The sequence below is a fragment of the Giraffa tippelskirchi genome, chromosome 1, assembly GCF_054371585.1.
Source record: "Giraffa tippelskirchi isolate mGirTip1 chromosome 1, T2T-mGirTip1v1.2.pri, whole genome shotgun sequence".
Lineage (NCBI taxonomy): Eukaryota > Metazoa > Chordata > Mammalia > Artiodactyla > Giraffidae > Giraffa > Giraffa tippelskirchi.
The window spans coordinates 165,083,635-165,103,518 of NC_137275.1; the positions used below are offsets into that span (position 1 = coordinate 165,083,635).

Here is a 19,884-nt window from a genome sequence, read left to right on the forward strand (position 1 = left end):
TGCTCTGTCTGGGCCTTAAAAATCAGCCTTTTCCCCAAAGAACCCTAGTTATTAGAGACTTAGGATCTGGGTGCTGGATGTGTCCATTGCTGCTAGTGTCTCATGGTTTCTAAGCCCTCACATGCAAACTCTTATACCTATATTTATTTCTATATTTATCTGGAGAACAAAAGTGCATAAGGGCACCAGAAGTTCACACTGATGCTTAGAATTACAGTCGAACACAACAGGGTACCTTCTACTTTTTTTCCCTTGCATATTTGTAATTTCCTACTGTAGCAGTAGAAAAATACCCTCTTCGCCCCCTTACCATCAATTTATTTACTGATTTGTTCAAGCCTAAAATGCTATGAAAGTAGTCACAGCATACTAGGCTGTGAAAGTAGTTTCAGCAGTGCTATTTGTGCCACCATGAAATCCCTCCAGTCCATCATCCCATCATGTCTCTCAGCAGTATTTTATCTTTTTCTGTGTTTATGTCTTATACATCTTTTGTTAAATATGTTCATAAGTATTTAATGTCTTTTTGACACTCTTAGAAATGGATTTCTAAAATTCATTTTCCAGTTCTTCACTGCTAGTACATAAACATAATTTGATTTTTTTCATTGACCTCTATCTTGTGATGCTATTGAATTCATTTCCTGAATTCTAGTAGTTGCTTTATAGATTCCATAGGACTTTCTGTGTAGAAAATTACCATCTTTGCAAACAGATCTTTTTACTTGTTCATTTTCAATCTTTTACCTCTTTATTGTGCTTCACTACATTGTCTAGCTCTTCTAGGACAATGCTGAAAAAAAGTAGTAAGATTTGATATCCCTACTTGTTCCCATGCCTAGAGGGGAAGCACTTAATAATCCACACTTAAGTATTACGTCTGCTATATGCTTATCATAGATGCCCTTTATCACATTGAGGAAGTTTCCTTCTATTCCTAGTTAGCTGAAAATTCTAAGATAATCTTTTAGCTTTTGTACTTTATTCTGACAATACAGTAAGTTAGACTGATGTAGCATTCAAAGTCAACCAATCTCATATTCCTGGGATAAACTTGACTGGGTCATGTATAGTGTTTATATATTGCTAGATTCTGTTTACTAATATTTTGTTAAGGATTTTTGTATATGTGTTCAGGAGGGATATTGTTATGTTTTTGTCAGGATTATACTGGAATCATAAAATGACTTGGGAAGTGTCCTGTCCTTCTATGTTCTGAAAAGGAGTCTTGATGTTACTGCTTCCTTATCTGTTTGATAGACTTTATCAGTGAAAATAATAAAAGAAATGTACTTTCTGTGAAAACACATAGCTATTAATATCACCACACTGAAAAGTTTTTCTTATGAGTACCATTAAATATTTATAGTCAGTGTTCAATTTTTTGATCATCCCATGAATGCCAGTAAGAATAATATCATAACTTTAAAAATCTTCATTGAAAGTATATGGTAATTAAAGTAGTATTTTATTTTCCTTATATTAAGGTTCGTGACAATAAAAAATTAAGAGTAAATGCTGTTATTGCTCCTAAGAGTTCATATGCAGACAAAGCGCCTTCAAGATCTTTGAATGACCTGAAGTAAGTCTTGAAAATAGTATTAGAACTAAGCTGTTTTTTTGAATATTGAATAATCATTTATCTCTTAAATATATTTAAATTATCTCTTTGTCACACAAATATGTTTGTTATAGGCTGTATCATTCCCTTTTAGGATCTCTACTTAAGTCTAAAAAGGCAAAATCTAGGCCCAGGAACAGATTGTGGTATTCATAGTATATGACGGTGATTTTTCAAATCATTGGAATAACATTGGACTATTTAGTGAGCTCCTAAAAGAGTTGGTTAGTTATTGGGGAAATAGAAGGATAAATCACTTCATAATGTAAAAGTAATTTCCAGAGGGATCAAATGGAAATACTACAGTTATAAAACTACTACAAGTAAATAAAGTCTTAACTCTGTATAAAAGCAATGGTAGAAACCACAAAAGAAGAAATTAATAGCTTGTAATTATAAATGTTAAACTTTTCTGATCAGGAAATAAAATCACTTAAATGACTAACTTTCTGTACCATCATTCATTTATGTTTTATTTATTGTTTATTCACTTGTCAACTATGAGATTTTTTTTTTAGTGCTGTTTTAAGAAGAAAATCCTAAAAGGTGCTTTTCCTTTCAGACAATATGGATTTTTCTCTTATTTGAGAGAGTTGTTTGATGCCCCTGACCCTGTCATGAGTTACCTTTGTTGCCAGTATCACATTCATGAAGTTCCTGTAGGAACTGAAAGAACCAGAGAAAAAATTGAACGGGTAAGAAAATACTGAATCAATCAGTACCAAAAATGTAGTTTTGTTAAAACTTCTTAAAGTCAAGGAAAACTTGTGAGAAATTTAAAGAAATGTGTCATTGTTTTTAACTAAACAGAAATTACCTTGGTATTTTACGTTTCTAATATTACATAGGACAATGAATGTTGACTAATACTTTATGACAGTAAGGATGTGGAGTTACCTAAATAAATACTTAATACCTGTAGGGTAACTAAATTAAAGCCTGAAAAGAGACACCTGACTCTCTTACTGAATTCTGCTTTGCTTGACAAACATTTGTTCAAACATTAATGGTTTATTCATTTAAATTCTTGTATTCTAGATTATTTTTCAAACAGATTATACTTTAGGATGGTAGGCTAGGATATAGAACTGTTCTGGTAAGCCCTCCCCTTAAAGTTCCATTTAAGATTATCTCATAAGTGAATGACCACTCTTAAGAGGATCTCCTTTTTTTATCTGACAGAGCTACATAAACTCTTAGGTTCCTATGTTCTGCTGATGCTGCGTCAAGTTTTCTTCTCCTTACCGATAGTCTCCAAGACTCCAAATCACCTTCAATGCTTTAATCATAGGCAGAAACAGCGAAGAAGTCTTTTCTAGAACAGATTTTTCCATAATACTAAGTTAACATGTTAATACTGCTTGTATGCATTTACAGACCTAACTGCTATTTGTAATGCTGAATTTATTAGAGAATGTGTTTTAAGTTTCTAACAGCCAGTCTACAAGTATCCCTAGGATATTCATTTGTAGTCTGGTGCCTTTGTATACCTCATTAACAGAAGATAGAAATAAGGCCTCATTACTAACCCATTTTGCAAAGACAAGCAAATTATTAAGTTGCATATCATATTATGGTGATCATTTGGGGAAACCAAAAAAATAGAACTCTCCATGTGTGTGTACCTCTCTTTAATACTCATTGATGGGGTTTAAAAAAAGAAGACAATATGACAGACCATCCAGTTTCTGCCATAACTTCAGGGATAGGTAGGGTGCTATCTCTTAAGGTTGGGATAGTTGGCATTCTTTACTATTGCAGAAAGACTAGAAAATTTGCTAAGGGCTTTCATAGCTTTACTCTGGTGCAAAAAGGGATAGTACTGCACTTGGAAAATCCTTTCACATTTTGAACAGGTCTTCAAGTTGAAATATTTTTATGTGCTTTACTTTTTAACATTCTGTTTAGGTCACCTAGAGAGCTTTAACTCTACTGTCTATACTAGAAAAAGGAACATTGTATATAGAAAAGCAAAGTCAGACACCTAGTAAAGCCCTTAACACTGTCTTGGCCATCTTTCAGAAAATACAAACCTGCACTGAGGAAATTTACTATCTAAACGTTTCATGTCTACCTCCTGACAACAATGGTCATATTTCTCCCTTAGAAAAAAATAACATTCTTTAGTGTAAGTTTTGCTTTATTATCAAATTCTGACATTTTAGACTCTGTAAATGATTATTTTCATGACACGTGGTGGGTAGGCTAACATCATGTGGGCTCTCTTTTCATTTCAAATGACTGAGCATTTGTGTATGCCAGTTTATACTCTGTTAAGCTAAGTATGCTTAAATATGTCATATCTCGTCACTTAGACTGTAAACTTCTGCAGAGGAACAAGCCACAAGAATGCTGGTAATAAACCTTTAGAGACTGGAAAAAACTACGTTACAGCAGCCTATTCTTTATAAATATACAGAAACAGATCCAACAATGTTATGGTGTTTAGAATGTGTGTAGTTTATGAAACTCCTTAATAAATTCTTGAGAGAAAAACTCTCCCCAAAAATGCAAAAAGTAGTCTTTGAAATCCTTGAAAAGTATGTGCATTAAGTATTCCCCAAATATATAGGAATTAAATATAAGATTATGTATCTTTGAACAATATAACTAAGGGGAAGGAGAGTAAATGTGTTAGTTGAGGTAACAGACTTCATTCTGCTGGCAACTAACTCCCTGAAAGGACACCTACTTGGGAGAGATTGTATAGTGAAGTAGAAGTATAGCCAACTTTGGTAGTTGTTTCGGTTTTCTTCCAGTTCTCTTCCTTAGTGTTGTTTTCCAAAATAATAACCTGAAATTTATCACTCACCTTTTTAGAGATGTTGGATTACATTTCTTTTAAAAAGTGAAAATAAATTAATATATTTTGATCTAAAATTCACTTGATCTGTATTTCACTTGATCTGTATTTTTAATTCTTCAGTCCTTTTTTTTTTTTAATGTTATAATTATTCTTGTGCTTAGTCGCTCATTCATGTCTGACTCTTTGCGACCCCATGTACTGTAACTCACTAGGCTTCTCATGGGGATTCTCCAAGCAAGAATACTGGAGTGGGTTACCATGCCCTCCTCCAGGGGATCTTCCCAACCCAGGGATAAAACCCAGGTCTCCTGCACTGCAAGTGGATTCTTTACGTCTGAGCCACCGGGGAAGCCCCATCCGATGATTCTTAGATGTCTACTAAATGTTTATTTTACATTATAGGTAATACAGGAAACCCGATTAAAACAAATTTATACAGCAGAAGAAAAGTATGTGGTGAAAACTTCTTTTTATTCAAACAAAGTCATTTCAAGTAACACATCCCTAAAAGTAGCCCAGTTTCTCACAGTCACCGTGGATCTAGAGCAAAGACGACACTTAGAAGAACAGCTAAAGGTTGGTCATTCTTTATTTTACAGTTGATTTACAGTGTTGTGTTAGTTTCTGGTATACAGCAAACTGAGTCAGTTATATTCTTTTTCATTGTGGTTTGATACAAGATACTGAATATAGTTCCCTGTGCTATTCAGTAGGACCTGTTGTTTATCCATTCTGTGTATGATAGTTTGCATCTGTCAATCCCAAAACCCTAATCCATCCGACCCCACCTCACCCTTTCCCTTGGCAACTACACATCTGTTCTCTACATCCAAGTCTGTTTTATTAAGAAATTTGTGTCACATTTTAGATTGTACATGTAAGTGATATGGTATTTGTTTTTCTGACTTACTTAACCTAGTATATTGTTATAGATAGCATTATTTCATTCTTTTGTGGCTAAGTATTATTTCATTGACTATACCAAAGGTACATTGAATGTACCATTCTTTATCCATTCACCTGCTGATGGACATTTAGGTTGTTTCCATGTCTTGGCTGTTGTAAATAGTGCTGCTGTGAACATTGGGGTGCATGTATCTTTTCAAATTATAGTTTTGTCTGGACATATGCCCAGGAGTGGGATTGCTGGACCATATCGTAACTATTTTTAGTTTTTTGAGGAACCTCCATACTGTTTTCCGTGATGGCTGAACCAATTTACATTCTCACCAACAGTGTAGGAGGTTCCCCTTTCTGTACACCCTCTCCAGCATTTATTATTTGTTTACTTTTTAAAATGATGGCCATTCTGAGTGGTATGAGGTGGTACTCTGTTGTGGTTTTGATCTGCATTTCTCTAATATTAGCAACATGGAGCATATTTTCATGTGCCTATTGGCCATTTGTTTTTCTTCTTTGGAGAAATATCTATTTAAGTCTTCTGCTCATTTTGTGTTTGGATTGTTTGTGTTTATGTTACTGAGCTGTTTTGTATATTTTGGAAATTAAGTCCTTGTCATATCCTTTGCAAGTATTTTTTCCCAGTCCATAGGTTGTCTTTTTGTTTTGTTTATGGTTTCCTTTACCGTGTAAAACTTGTAAGTTTGATTAAGTCCTCTTGTGGTTTTTTTGCTTTTATTTCTGTTGTCTTGGGAGATTGACTTAAGAAAACATTGGTATGATTCATGTCAGAGAATTATGGTGTTACATCTTCTATTGAAGTTAAAGATTGGTTATTTTGATTTGAGTATTCAAAAAGCATATTAACTCAGTTTATAATACTTTAACTAGTATGTTTTTTAAATATACTAACAATGTTGCACATTCCATAGGAAATTAATAGAAAATTGCAAGCGGTAGACTCAGGATTGATTGCCTTACGTGAGACAAACAAGCATCTGGAACACAAAGATAATGAACTTAGACAAAAGAAGAAGGAGCTTCTTGAAAGGAAAACCAAGAAAAGACAACTGGAACAAAAAATTAGTTCCAAACTAGGAAGGTATCTTTCAGCCTATTCTGGGCTGGGGGGTTGGGAGGGTGATACAAATGCACTATAAGGATATTATTAGTTATATATACCTTGTAATGACAACACAGTTCCCACCAGCATGCTGTGTAGAGCTTCTCTCTCAAACTCAAACCCTTCTACCCAAAACACAGGACAGAGCGGGGGGAATCGTAAGTGTTGTGAATTTTTCTGTTCCTTGATCAGCTGTTTTCATCCCTGGACCCCATTCTATTCTTAAAAATTATTGAGGACCTTGAGGAAGTTTTGTTTATATGGATTATTGATATTTACCAAATTAGAAATTAAATAGTACATTAAAATGATAAATTCATTATATGATGTTAACAAAAAATACTTAATGAGAAACAGTTTTCCAAACAAAATACATTTAGCAAGAAGAGGGACTTTATTTTTACATTTGTAAATCTCTTTAGATGAAGTTAGTTGTTTTTTCCTAAGTGCTTCTGCATTCAGTTGGTTGTGAGATGTTTTGGTTGAAGTATATGAAGAAAATCTGGCGTCACATATATATGCAGCTAGAAAAGGGAGGACTGCTTTAATAGACTTGTCAGCATATGTACTCTTTAATGTTACGTCAAAACTTGCCAAAGTGTGGTTTGTTAACGTTTAACTGCAACATGGAATATGAAATCATTAGTGAAGGGATATACTCTTATATTACCGTAAGTGCATATTTTACCCATGAATGACTTTGTTACATTATGCTAGCTTACTGTGAGATCCCAGGCAATTGTTCTCAGAACTGATTGTAAGTTTTATTTTGAACTTAGATGTTTTGTAGAAACTTGGAATATTTATATAAGATCACATAAAAGCTGTTATGGTGTTCAGTCTAGGGGAGAGGAAAGTGATTTCCATTTTCAAAGTTTTTCCCATGCCCATTTCAGGACACAATGCAGACCTTTTTTGGTGATTGTTCTTTTATGCTTGTTTCCTATAGAATAAAGATATAGGTAAAGACATAATAAATGACAGCTCATTGCCTTGAGTACAGTATAAATTTACCTTGATCTAATATAATAGTGTTTCTAAACACATAAGTTGAATATTTAAAATGCTTTAAGAAAATTTGGTTTTTTTTTTTTAAGCAAATTGCCTGTTAACTTTTAAAAGTCAGTAGCATATGTACCTTGGTTGCTTAAAAGAAGATATATCTGCTGAGTCTTAACTGCCTAGAATTCTTTTCTACATAAACCTTTCACTTTTATCTTAGTCATCCACAAGTCAGCCTTTTACTGTTGGACTGCTGTACTCATTGTACTGTTGAACTCACTGTCTGAAACTAAACTTTCTCCTCGTAATGTTGAATTTTGTAGTGAAATAACCTTTCATATCCATTGTCATCCTGCTGTCTCATATCTACAGTTACTCTGAAATACTGCAGTGGTGACATGGTTAGTGGTCTCTCCATGACTCGTCTCCTCCATTCAGTGCATACAGAATACTGTCATCAAGTTTATCATCTTTTCATGTTCCTGCCCCCTTCAAGATACCTGTGGTGGCTTCCTACCTTTACTGTATGAAATTTAAATAGTGCTTTCTTTTAGATCGTCCTTCACGTTTTCCAAAATCTTCTTTCACGCCACCCATTCTAATTTCCTCCCTCTCTGGCCCTGACACACTCTTCAGTCACCATTCAGTCCACTCTCTACAATATCCACTGAACTTGTTTGTTCTTGTTTTTATTGCTTCCATCTTTGATTTTTCCCTGTAGTGGAAAGAATTTGGCCTTTGATGTCAAACACATCTTACAACTTAGTATCTGTAATGTTAGATAACTTAAGTAAACTTCTCAGCCTTAGTGTCTCCATATTAAAAAGCAAAGTATTAACTTTTAGAATGGTTGTATTGTCTCTTCATCATCATTATTATTTTACCTATTAGATTGCCACAGTTAAGCTCCTTAAGGAAAGGGACTGTTTTTATAAACAATGCTTATCACTTATGGACCAGACACTATACTAAGTGTGTTGCATAATTTGCCTTTTTTTTTAGTCTTCACCAAAGCCCTGCAGAAGAAGTATTATTATTTACAGTTTATAGATGAGGAAACCAAAGCTTAGAAGAGTAGCTTGTTCAGTTATACTGCTCATTGGTGGCAAAGAGGAAGTTTAAACCCAACTTTCTGACTCTAAATCCTATACCAGTAGCACTAGCATTACCTAGACTATGCTGAGCACTTGATACATCTCAACAAATAGTTTTTGATCTTGCATAAAATTATTGTTTAATCAGGAAGCTATCAGTTAACATCTGAGTAGCATTGCTACATAGACCATAAAGCAGCAGGAAACCTGAGAATTTGGGCTCAGTCCTTGTGGTTTCTCTGATTTTTACATCATAATGCATTTCATACAGTTTAAAGCTGATGGAACAGGATACTTGCAATATTGAAGAGGAAGAACGAAAAGCAAGTACCAAAATCAAAGAAATAAATGTTCAAAAAGCAAAACTTGTTACTGAATTAACAAACCTGATAAAGGTAAGACATTTTCATTTTAGTCATTTTGTTGCAAGTCGATAGTAAAATCTTAGCAAGAGATTTTTATCAGTAATTTCAGCTTTCTCTGTTGGACATTTCTCTTTATAGATCAGTAAATTGATTAAAAGTACTCATTAAGCTAAATTGTTTTATTCCAAATGACTCAAAGGAGAACTATTTAAGATTGAAGAGAAGTATCAATCACATTAGAAAAATGTTAAGAAACTATATTGTTGTAAAATAAGACTCACAGAGGTTTTTATTCCTAGAATTGTACTGCTTTACATATACAAAAAGTAGATTTAATTCTTCAAAATACTACGGTGATCTCTGAGAAGAACAAATTAGAATCAGATTATATGGCAACCTCCTCACAGCTGCGTATCACAGAGGTAAAATTTTTGCTTTTATTTTTTATTTTGGGACTTCAGACCAGTTTGAAAACTATATATACACGTGTATGTATGTATCATGCCTTGCAGTGTGCAGTTTTTGGTATGCTATTTACAGATTTCATGCACTCTGCTGATTAGGAAGTAATATTTGAAACCCTTTGTGTACATTTTGTTATTTAGTTGGGGGAGGGTGGTAACAATCAAAAAAGAGTACCTGATTTAGTCATTTGAAAACCAAAATCTTACAATGTCTGCTTTCTTAGCTGATACAAATTATAGTTAGTACTATTGCCAGGAAGCAACTAATAGCTTTTATTGAAGTTTATATCCCATAAACTACAGGTGAGTTCTAGTCAGCACTAAAAATGGCCTTAGTGTGTGATCCTGGTGATTTAATCTTCTGTTAATGATGCATATTGAAACGGGGGAGGGCAGGGGGTGATGTACTAAGTTAACATAAATTCCAAAGAAGAACAAACAACAAAGTGAGGTAGTAAGAGTGACATCGTTTTTGAGCCTTTCAAATCCTTTCCCAAAAATAGAAGAGCAACTGGGATACCATGATGGCATAACAGCAAGCCCGTGGACAATGTATACAACAGATTCAGCTTAAAGGTGTCCCTGTAGGTGTACTGCAGTATATTCTCACACTCATCACCCAAGATTAGCATGAGGCTAGGTTAAGGGCTTAGTCCTTAATAAAACTGCCCTTCAGACGCCACCTGCACTTCTGACCAACTGGTAACTGATTGATTCAAGGGTTCTCATGGCTCCCCCAAGTTCAATAATTAAGTGGAGTGGCTCACAGAACTGAAGAAAAGGCTGTTCTTAACAATTACAGTTTTATTATATAAACAATACATATCCCTACTAGTCAAGTGAAGAGGCATATAGGGTGGGGAGGGTCCTGCACACAGTTTCTATGCCCTTTTCTGGTGAAATAATTTGTTGCTCTCCTAGCACATCAGTGTTTGGAATTTTTACCGGGTTGCATTACCTAGGCATGACTGATTGGATCAATTGGCCATATGGTTAAACTCCGTCTCTAGCCCTTCTCTCTACAGTTTAAGAGACTGGGCAGGGGTAATAATAAGACTCAAAGCCCCAACCCTTTAGTCACATGATTTGTGTTTCTGGCATTGACTTCCCCCATCCTGAGTCACTCCTTATCATAAACTCAGACACTCCCTAGGGTTTTAGAGACTTCCTCCCAAGAACCAGGGACAGACATTAGTCAAGTTCTGTGTTTTACAACACCCATGAACCCCAGAGTATAGGAAGGTAAGATAATCAGCAGCAGCATCAAGACTGGTATGGTATTAGGAAGTATATGGTAAGAAACAGAGGGAAGCTCAAAGAATCCAAAAATTAAGTCACCAGCAGGTTCTCATCTTTTAATGAAAGAGGCCCCATTTGGTGTGGAAAGCTCAGCAGACCAATTTCAGAGCAGCTGAAACTGGGAGGTGACTTAGATTCCAGAAAGGTCAGGTGGTACTGGGATGATTCAGGTCCTGTGAACTAGCAACTCAGCTGAAACTGCCTTGCAGAACAAAGTTGCTTACTGAGGAGAACTAGAACTACTGGGCAGACTAAGGAGACAGCAAGCATGTGTTATGTGGTCAGAAGGCTGACACAGTAGCTAAAGGCACAACACTCTTAAACAGAGAAGAAGGGAGATGATGTAAGAAAAACAATATATTTGCTGACTGTCCTGTAGTTACTATTAGGAAATAAAAGGCTACTACCTCAGATTAGATGCTTTGGGAGAGGGAAATGAGGGAGAATTTCAATATTGTTTATAGTAGGAACTAGTATGTCAAAGATACTCAGGCCACAAGGATATTATATAAGATACTTGCGCATGAATAATCTTTCAAATAAAAATGGAAGGATGTTTAGCATATTTCTACATACATAATCAGAATAAAGACTTCTACACCTGCTGCCTTCCCTAACCTGACAGGGGAGTCTCCTATCCATATTGTTAGTAGCAGCAGAAACTAATATTTTTGAGTTGAGCTGATTACTCTGGAGAGTAGAAAGGTTCTTAATTACACTGTCCAGGGAAATAATCTCATTAGCTACTTGTCACACTAGATTTTCTTACCTGGACATATACACAAACTCTCTGACAGGTTTTCCATACTAATCTTTTTGATACTACCCCTGACTTTATTTTCTATTTCCTCAGCAATATTTTACATCATTGTTTCTCTTTTTTTATATGTTAACCTAAAAGTTATTAAATGCTTTTTATTTATAATTGTCTTACCAACCCTTTTGTAGGGTTCTTTTCTTTCTTGCACTGTGTTTTGGTAAGTGTTTGTTACTGACTGATCATAGTCACCAACTATGCATTTAAATAGTCAAGAATGATGAGTGAAAAATACAGGGAAGAGTAAGTCTATAGTAGTTCATTTTGTCTTTCATTTGCTCTTTTTTCTTCTCATGTTTTCTGTCACTTACCCACACTTGCTCTTATCTATTCTTCATTTGAAACAAAAGGAGATCATTTCCTTCCTTCCTTTTCTTCCCCTCACCCCACTTTGGGGTTTGTCTTTTACCCTGATCATGAAAAACAAATTCACACACCAAAAAATTGACACAGAATTTCAGTAGGGGTTGTGTTCATGAAGGAACTTAGGGATAACTAAACACCGTTGAGTTTAATAACTTCCTCAAATTATTGGAGGGCAAATAGCAGAAAAGGGATCCAAACCCATTAAACATTTCGAGAGGTATGTCACTACCATCTGGAATATTTTTACAAGTTAATAAGCTGACTGCACATAAATCCACATATGGAGGTGGACAGATGTTACTTGATTTTTTACTTCGGGCAGATTTCCTGACCACTCCAAGCCTCTTGTCTTCAGCCACAGATTTTACGATACCTACCTAACTTGCAGGGCTATTGTGATAGTAAGTTAATAATACATCAAGATGCTTAGTGCGCTCCCTGGCGTGAAACATGTGTGGATTTACATCAAGATTCATATTATAAGAATTGGAAGTTGTTTATTTTTTATCCTACTATCAAATTTAGAAATTGTGCTTTCATCTAATGTTCTTTACCTACCTACTTGCTACTCTCCCACAAAAACTGAACTTCAGGAAAGACTTTTTTAGATGATATATATGTATTTGGGGGGAGGGACCTTTACCAAGTAAACAGTATTATTGCCACTACCATTGTTTACTATTTGATTGATTGAAATAGAATTTGCAAGCTTGTATATTAAATGTTGTGAAGACCACTGATGTCTGACCTCAAATTTGACAAGGAAGGGAGGGAGAAAGGACCAGATACACACTGCATGATGGATGTGAATAAGATTACACAAGTTTAGTTCCTTTTTTACTTAATCTGCAGAAATACAAAGGATAATGTTGCTGTACTGTGTCTTTATGAAAATGACTATGCGTCTTATTATTCACCTTTCTGTGCTCACTACATGATAAAATACTGATATTTAATAAGTTCTCAGTAATTATTTGGTGAAGGAATGAATGGGTCCATGAATAAATGATAGCTACATGAAAGGCACTTGGAAAACAAACATCATTTAAAGGTTCTGCTGAGTTTTCTGATATGAAGCCTATGTATTGTATATACATAGACTCTGTTTTATTAGAGTATAATTATACATAGGTTAAACTTTCATAAAAAGCAATTCAGTTTAAATTTCAAAGCTTTTAGGGATTCAAGAATGCCATATTATCAATGTCCTAATATATTTTGAAGTTCAAATTTTACCTTAGCAATAAAATCAGTCATAATTTGAGATATGGTTTTCGGATGATTTGCTTACTATTATCAAAATTCAGTAATATATGTGATATAGTGTGGTGATATTTATTAATAAAATAATCCTCTGATTTAACAGTAACATACACATTTTCAAAATATTTCTTTTTCTTATAATAGCAACATTTCATTGAGTTGGATGAAAATAGACAGAGATTATTGCAGAAATGCAAGGAACTTATGAAGAGAGCCAGGCAAGTATGTAACCTGGGTGCAGAGCAGACTGTTCCTCAAGAGTATCAGACAGTAAGTATAAAAAGTATATAATGCTACAAGTTAACATATTTAACACAGTATTTTTAAGCTTAAAGTGTGTTAGGCATTGTACAGGGCCATGAAAAACATGATCTGCCATTAAAAATGAGATCCCCCCACTGCCATTTTTAAACTGAGTATGCATGTAATTTTGCTCTATGAATTTTTCTTCATGGTACTCAAATGGACACCATTCAGTCTTATTGCTTAGTACTGAAGTTATTTAGATATGGGTATCATTTTGCAAAATTATTTCTACCAAAATATTCATCCAGTAAAAAGCTTTTTTATCCAAGCACCTTTTTAGGAGAGGTTTGGGAGATGGGATATAGTTTTTCCTGGAAATGTAGTACTAGTAATTGATATATAAGAAACAGTACATAGAGGTGATAGTTAGAAAAACAAAGACAAAATGAAAATGTTTTCCTGGAAATCAGGGTGTTTATTTAGGGTTCTTTGGGAGCGGATTCTTTATGACTAACATCTGTTGGTAAAGAAAAGAGCCTTTCCTTCTTCTCATTATGTGTACTTTATATTCTGATATATCATTCAGTTAGTAAATAAGATACAGCCCTTTCCTGCCAGTTCTACCATTGAGTAGGTAGCCCCTTGACCTGAAGCTTTATCTGACAGGTAGGGGTAATGCCTTGATTACCTTCTATCACACATTGAACAAACACATACTTTCTTCTCTCTTGAAATTTATATTCTAGTCTGGAGGGTGGGAAAAACAAATCAAAAAGCAATTAGATTATGTTGGGAATAGCAGGAGGTGCTAAGAAGAATAATAATACAAGGTAAGAGGCTAGTGTCAGAGAAAGCTCCTTTGAGAAGATACTATTTTAGACGAGTCCTGAATGAACAGAAGAAATCAGTCAAGTGAAGGTTTGAGGGAAAAGCATTCCAGGCAGAGAAAACAGCTCATTCAAAGCTCTTGAGGCAGAAGTATATTTGGCCTGTTTGAGAATAGAAAGAATCTTAGTGGGGCTAAAATTTATTATCCAAGGAGGGCAGAAGTCAGATCCTGTAGGGTCTTATAGACCATAGAAGGAATTTGGGCTTTACTTTGAGATGAATCCACTGGAGAATTTTAAACAGAAGATCGATCAAGATAGGACAACCGTTTGTAGAGCACTCCAGCTGCAATCTGGAGAATAAAGTAGGGATACAAGAATGGGAGATGACCATTTATGAGATTATTGATTTGGACCAGGCAAGAGACTATTGTGGTGTGGATTAGGGTGGAAGCACAAATGACAGAGCAGTTTACAGACTTGAGATATCTTTTAATGACAGAACCAGCAGGACTTGCTAATGAATTTGAATTGAAGGGTAGAGAGAGAATCCCTAAATTTTGCCAATTACTGAGATGGGAAAGATAGAAGGACAAATCGGTTTACTCAAATTGATGGGGAAGGTGGGTAAGTTGAAGATTGGTTTCACCATCTTAAATTTGTCTATTAGAATCAAATGAAGATACAAAATAAGTGTGTGGCACATGAGTTCAAAGCTCACAGGACAAGTCATATTCAACAAAATAAACTTAATAAATATCTGAAAGCCTAAAATAAATATCTGAAAGCCTATAGAAGCTGAACTGCTTTCCAGAAGGTTAGAGGGAAAAAAAGACATGTTAAGATATTAGATTAATGTGGCATGTTAGGATCTTTTTCAGAGTTTTAAGATTCATTTTGTATATTGTAGTACATAAACTTTTCCAAGTTGTGCCGACAAAACGTTGTACTGCTTGCCTGCCTCCACACTGTTCTAATTTGTCTCTATGGTATGGTCTCAGAAGATAGTACTGTGGTGAAATTCTACTGTCAAAGTAATTGGATTCTTAGGATGCTTTTGTAGCTCTTCACAAGTACAGTATAAAGTTCTAACTTCTTGCTCTCTTTCAATGCCCCACATATTCTGGACCCATTCTACCAATTCAGCAAGTACCCACCATTCCAAATGGACACAACTCCTCACCCCCCATGGTATGCAGTGCTCTTTCTTTTTCTCCAAGCTCCTGTCTCTCCTCTGCCTTACTTTTCCCTTGCTGTTTGCTTTAAGGCCCAGAGATGAATTCTAGGCCTCTGAATTCTCTTACTGTTTCTTGTAGCTCCTGTAGCATGAACTGATAATTCCTTTCTTTAAATTCCATAACCTGTTTGATATGTACTGCTTATTTTAATACTCAACATCAATACATTGCCTTAAGGTGTTACCTCATGTTATTAAGTATATACATTTTGTTTTCTTCTAAAGTATAAACCCCTTTTTGAAAGCAAAAAACCATATTTGTAATTCCTTTGATTCCTTACTGTGTTGTGCTAGCATGCTGTTCAACATAGAGCAGACACTCAACAGAATATTTTCATTTTAACTATTTGAATTGAACTGTTTTCACTGTACTACCTATAATAATGGACAGTTTTTTTCCTTCTTTAGGCTTTCCAAGATCTTCCAAACACCTTGGATGAAATTGATGCTTTATTAACTGAGGAAAGATCAAGAGCATCTTGCTTCACAGGACTCAATCCTACAGTATGCTTCTTTCCCTAATGCCTACTGCAGTCGCCACCACCAGCACACGCTACCCCCCCCCCCCCACACACACACAGTTCCCTCCAGTACTTGCCTCCCACTCTGTTCCTGCTGTCTAGCTTATTATTACCAAGAACTCTAGTACAATGTACTTTTAAATGCCAGATTCTGAATCTATTAGAATTTTAAATAGATTCTTCCTAAGGAACACAGTGTTCTGTGCCTTTTCTTTATAAAAAGAATACTTGGGCTAACCTGAAATACTGAGATGTCTTTTTTTTTTAAGAATAAAAAAATGACATTTTTAGTACGTTACAAGAACATAAATTAACTGCATACAAACAGTGGCATTTTCAGTGCAACAAAAGTGGCATTTTCAATTAATGTTTTAACCTTTATCCTTTGGTAGATTATTCTTAAAGATTTTTTTTCTGCCAGGTTGTTGAGGAATACACAAAAAGAGAAGAAGAAATAGAGCAAATAACTGAGGAACTAAAGATAAAGAAAGTTGAACTGGATAAATATAGAGAAAACATTTCACAGGTAATTATTCAACTTTTATCTCATGTGCATTAATAATATGGGAATGTAGAATAATGCAAAATGAAATGATAACGATTCTAAGAAAAAAATGTATGTTCTCAGGACCAAACTGATACTAAATTTGTTTTATATAAAGTTTTGTGTCAGTGTAATAACACTTCTTTTATATTGTATTTTTATATTGTTTTTACTTACAGGTAAAAGAAAGGTGGCTTAATCCTTTAAAAGAGCTGGTAGAAAAAATTAACGAAAAATTTAGCTATTTTTTTAGTTCTATGCAGTGTGCTGGTGAAGTTGACCTCCATACAGAAAATGAGGTAAAATTGCCTTTGATATGTTTCCTGACAAATATTTTAATTATATGCTAAAAGTATATGTAAATTGTTTATTTACTCTAAAGTTATATCTGAAGATTTGCTTATTAAAAAAAATGTCCAAAGGAAGGAAGAGACCGTATCTAGGATTCCATCAGGGTCACTTGTTTTGAGGATTTTCTTCTTGGTGACATCTGAGATTAGTGACTAATACCTTACAGACTCTTTTCATATCCAGCCTAAGTAATGGTTATTCAGTTGTGATGAACAAATGCATCGCTTTTTGAAATCACTACTCAAGTTTGAAGAGTCAGATACAAATTGGCAAACATAACTGAAATACAGAATAGTATCAGTGGTTTCCATTTGATCAAGAATTTGAGTTCATAAGAACAAAAATACTTAAAAATTTGGTACTGATTTCTTGAACTATATACATTTCATGCATTGCAATTGTGGGTAAAATAAGATTTCCATTAAGAAGTATATAAAGAGGTGAACTAGGATGTCCTTCAAAACAATTGGGAAAGAGGAGTGGGTACAGCTATAGGTGAAACAGGATTGGTCATGTATGGATCACAGTTGAGACTAGTTGATGGTAGATACATTGAGCTTATTTGGGAGTTCTAATTTTGTAAATGCTGAAATTTTTCCCTAATAAAGCATTTCTTTCAATAAGAAAGAAATGTAAAGCAAGGTAGCGCCTTTATTTCTCCTTAGGAATTTTGTCCCATTACTCCTTTATCTGTTTATTATGAAACATAAGGATAGCAAACATCATGTAACTACAAGTTTTGGTAAGATATTAGACGTACCAAGAGAATTGTCATCTACATGGTCTGGGCTTGCTAGAAGGAAGAAATGTATTGTAATAACATGTAACTTATAATATATTTCCTTTGTGCCAGACACTGTGCCAAGCATTTCTAGGTTTATATTCTTTAATCTTCAGAACCATTCTATAAAGCAGGTACTTTTTATTGACTCTATTTTATAAATAAACTGAAACAGTATTAGAATCACTTGCTCTCTACAAGCTCTAGAGGTCTCCAAAGATCTATTTACATAAAACATATCATGTATAAGTCAATTATAAGAGTAAAGAACCTCAATTTATTTTCAAAAAACAATATAAAATTGCCAGAGAAAACTCTCACCTTTCATCAACTTTTTAAATGTTTTGTAGGAAGACTATGATAAATATGGAATTCGAATTAGAGTTAAATTTCGCAGTAGTACTCAACTACATGAATTAACTCCTCATCATCAAAGTGGAGGTGAAAGAAGTGTTTCTACTATGTTGTACTTGATGGCACTCCAGGAGCTTAATAGATGTCCATTCCGAGTAGTTGATGAAATCAATCAGGTATAGCTTATTCTTTTATTGGGTTTCACTGTATCTTGTAATAGATTTAAATCTAATCATTATTATTGTCTTTCTTTAGGGAATGGACCCAATCAATGAACGAAGAGTGTTTGAAATGGTTGTAAATACTGCTTGTAAAGAAAACACATCTCAGTACTTCTTTATTACACCAAAGGTAGGTAATAAGTAATCCAAAAATACTCACATACTTGGAAGTCCCTTACGGCTAAAACATGTAGCAGATTTTGGCCCAGTATGTGTAAATAAGAGCAGGAACAGTCCCAAAATAGAACTTAAAAGATTATAGTAAAGGGGGACAAGTTCCAATAACATACTTAATCAGAAACCTTATCATTAGAGGAAGAAAGTAGTAGGCATAGCATTATGTTCTAGAACTGAGAGTTCCTCTGCTTTTTTGGCATTTATTCTTCCTCTAGGGAACTTCCTCTCTTAGCACTGAAAAATGACAGAATACAAACCCTTGAAGCACTGGTCCTCCTCATTTCCTCAGAAAGGCCTGTTTTGCTCTGTCCTGGCCTAGAGGAAATCCCAAGTATCCTCAAAATCTTCTGTTCACATAAAAAACAGACTTACCTTTATAAAACCATTACAACAAGAAATTTTCTTTTGTGCAATGGGTCAATTATGAAACTGCTGTATAGCAATCAAGATGTTTTTATTAATGCAATCAGGTTTTTTTAAAGAAATTTCATTGGAGATCCTATCTTAAATTCAGTTTCTTATTGAATAGTATAATCTCTTCTTATTCCAGCAGAGACTGTGGAATAGCTAGATCTGTTAATACCCTATTGTTGCTGGCCTATAAATCAAACCACCCTGTTAATACACTTTCAGGCTACCAATCTATTACAGTACCTGACTATAGAAGTTGCTTGAAAGGTGTTTTGTGGATAAAAGAGTGAAATTATCCTAGGAAAGTTCTGGAGGATATACTTTTCCAGGGTCAACCTAGTAAGCAGTGTGATCCCATTGGCCTGTGAATATAGAGGGCTCCCAAGATATGTTGATGAGTCCTTAGGCCAGGTTTCAGATGTGCTAATTCAAGTAAAAATCACCATCTGGCAGGGTATATGTTGAGTTGAGAATTTCATTAAGAGTTTCATTAATTTTACAAATAAAATATATTTGACTCTACACATGCAAGTTCAGAAAGTTGTGCTTAATATATAGCATTCTATGACGGTTTGTTTTAACACCTCACAGCTCCTTCAAAATCTTCCTTATTCTGAAAAGATGACAGTATTATTTGTCTACAATGGTCCTCATATGCTGGAACCAAACAGATGGAATTTAAAGGCTTTCCAAAGGCGGCGGCGCCGTATTACATTCACTCAGCCTTCTCAATGAAAGTGAAGGGCAAGAACTTTGGGACTTTTCTGTTAAATTCTATATGTAAGTGTGGCTCAACTGAATAAAAGTTAGATTCATTAAGGCTAAAGGATCAGTTATTTTTGAAACCTGCTATTACATACAAATGGGTTGATGAAGAGAGACCATAATAACTTCTTTCTGTGGAACATCATCTGGTAGTAAAATTTAAATCTTGAGTCCTTAGCACTCTGACCATAAGCAACTGGGTCCCCACTTTTACAGTATTTGCTACTCAAATCAGAACTACAGTGGAAGGGGTTATTGGTTACAAGAAGTTTAGTTGACATGGGAACCCTGAGCTTTACTTGCAAAGTAATTTTAACTACTTTTAGAGT

The 19,884-nt window shown here is 34.7% G+C and overlaps 1 protein-coding gene across 8 annotated transcripts in view; it reads left to right on the forward strand.

The window, feature by feature from the left end:
• Nucleotides 1-19,616, forward strand: part of SMC5 (structural maintenance of chromosomes 5) — an 88,824-nt gene extending 69,208 nt beyond the window's left edge. For 4 of the 8 annotated variants that reach the window (XM_081504828.1, XM_081504871.1, XM_081504839.1 and 1 more), the window contains 14 exons: nt 1,488-1,582; nt 2,184-2,316; nt 4,830-5,003; nt 6,260-6,429; nt 8,818-8,941; nt 9,211-9,333; nt 13,265-13,390; nt 15,340-15,384; nt 15,839-15,934; nt 16,373-16,477; nt 16,675-16,794; nt 17,978-18,157; nt 18,237-18,332; nt 19,382-19,616. In XM_081504828.1, the coding sequence (XP_081360954.1) occupies nt 1,488-1,582; nt 2,184-2,316; nt 4,830-5,003; nt 6,260-6,429; nt 8,818-8,941; nt 9,211-9,333; nt 13,265-13,390; nt 15,340-15,384; nt 15,839-15,934; nt 16,373-16,477; nt 16,675-16,794; nt 17,978-18,157; nt 18,237-18,332; nt 19,382-19,525 (1,731 nt within the window). In that variant the 3' untranslated portion in view covers nt 19,526-19,616. The remainder of the gene's footprint in view (nt 1-1,487; nt 1,583-2,183; nt 2,317-4,829; nt 5,004-6,259; nt 6,430-8,817; nt 8,942-9,210; nt 9,334-13,264; nt 13,391-15,339; nt 15,385-15,838; nt 15,935-16,372; nt 16,478-16,674; nt 16,795-17,977; nt 18,158-18,236; nt 18,333-19,381) is intronic. The other 4 variants (XM_081504849.1, XM_081504890.1, XM_081504860.1 and 1 more) reach the window with 1 other exon arrangement.
• Nucleotides 19,617-19,884: the final 268 nt, after the last annotated feature.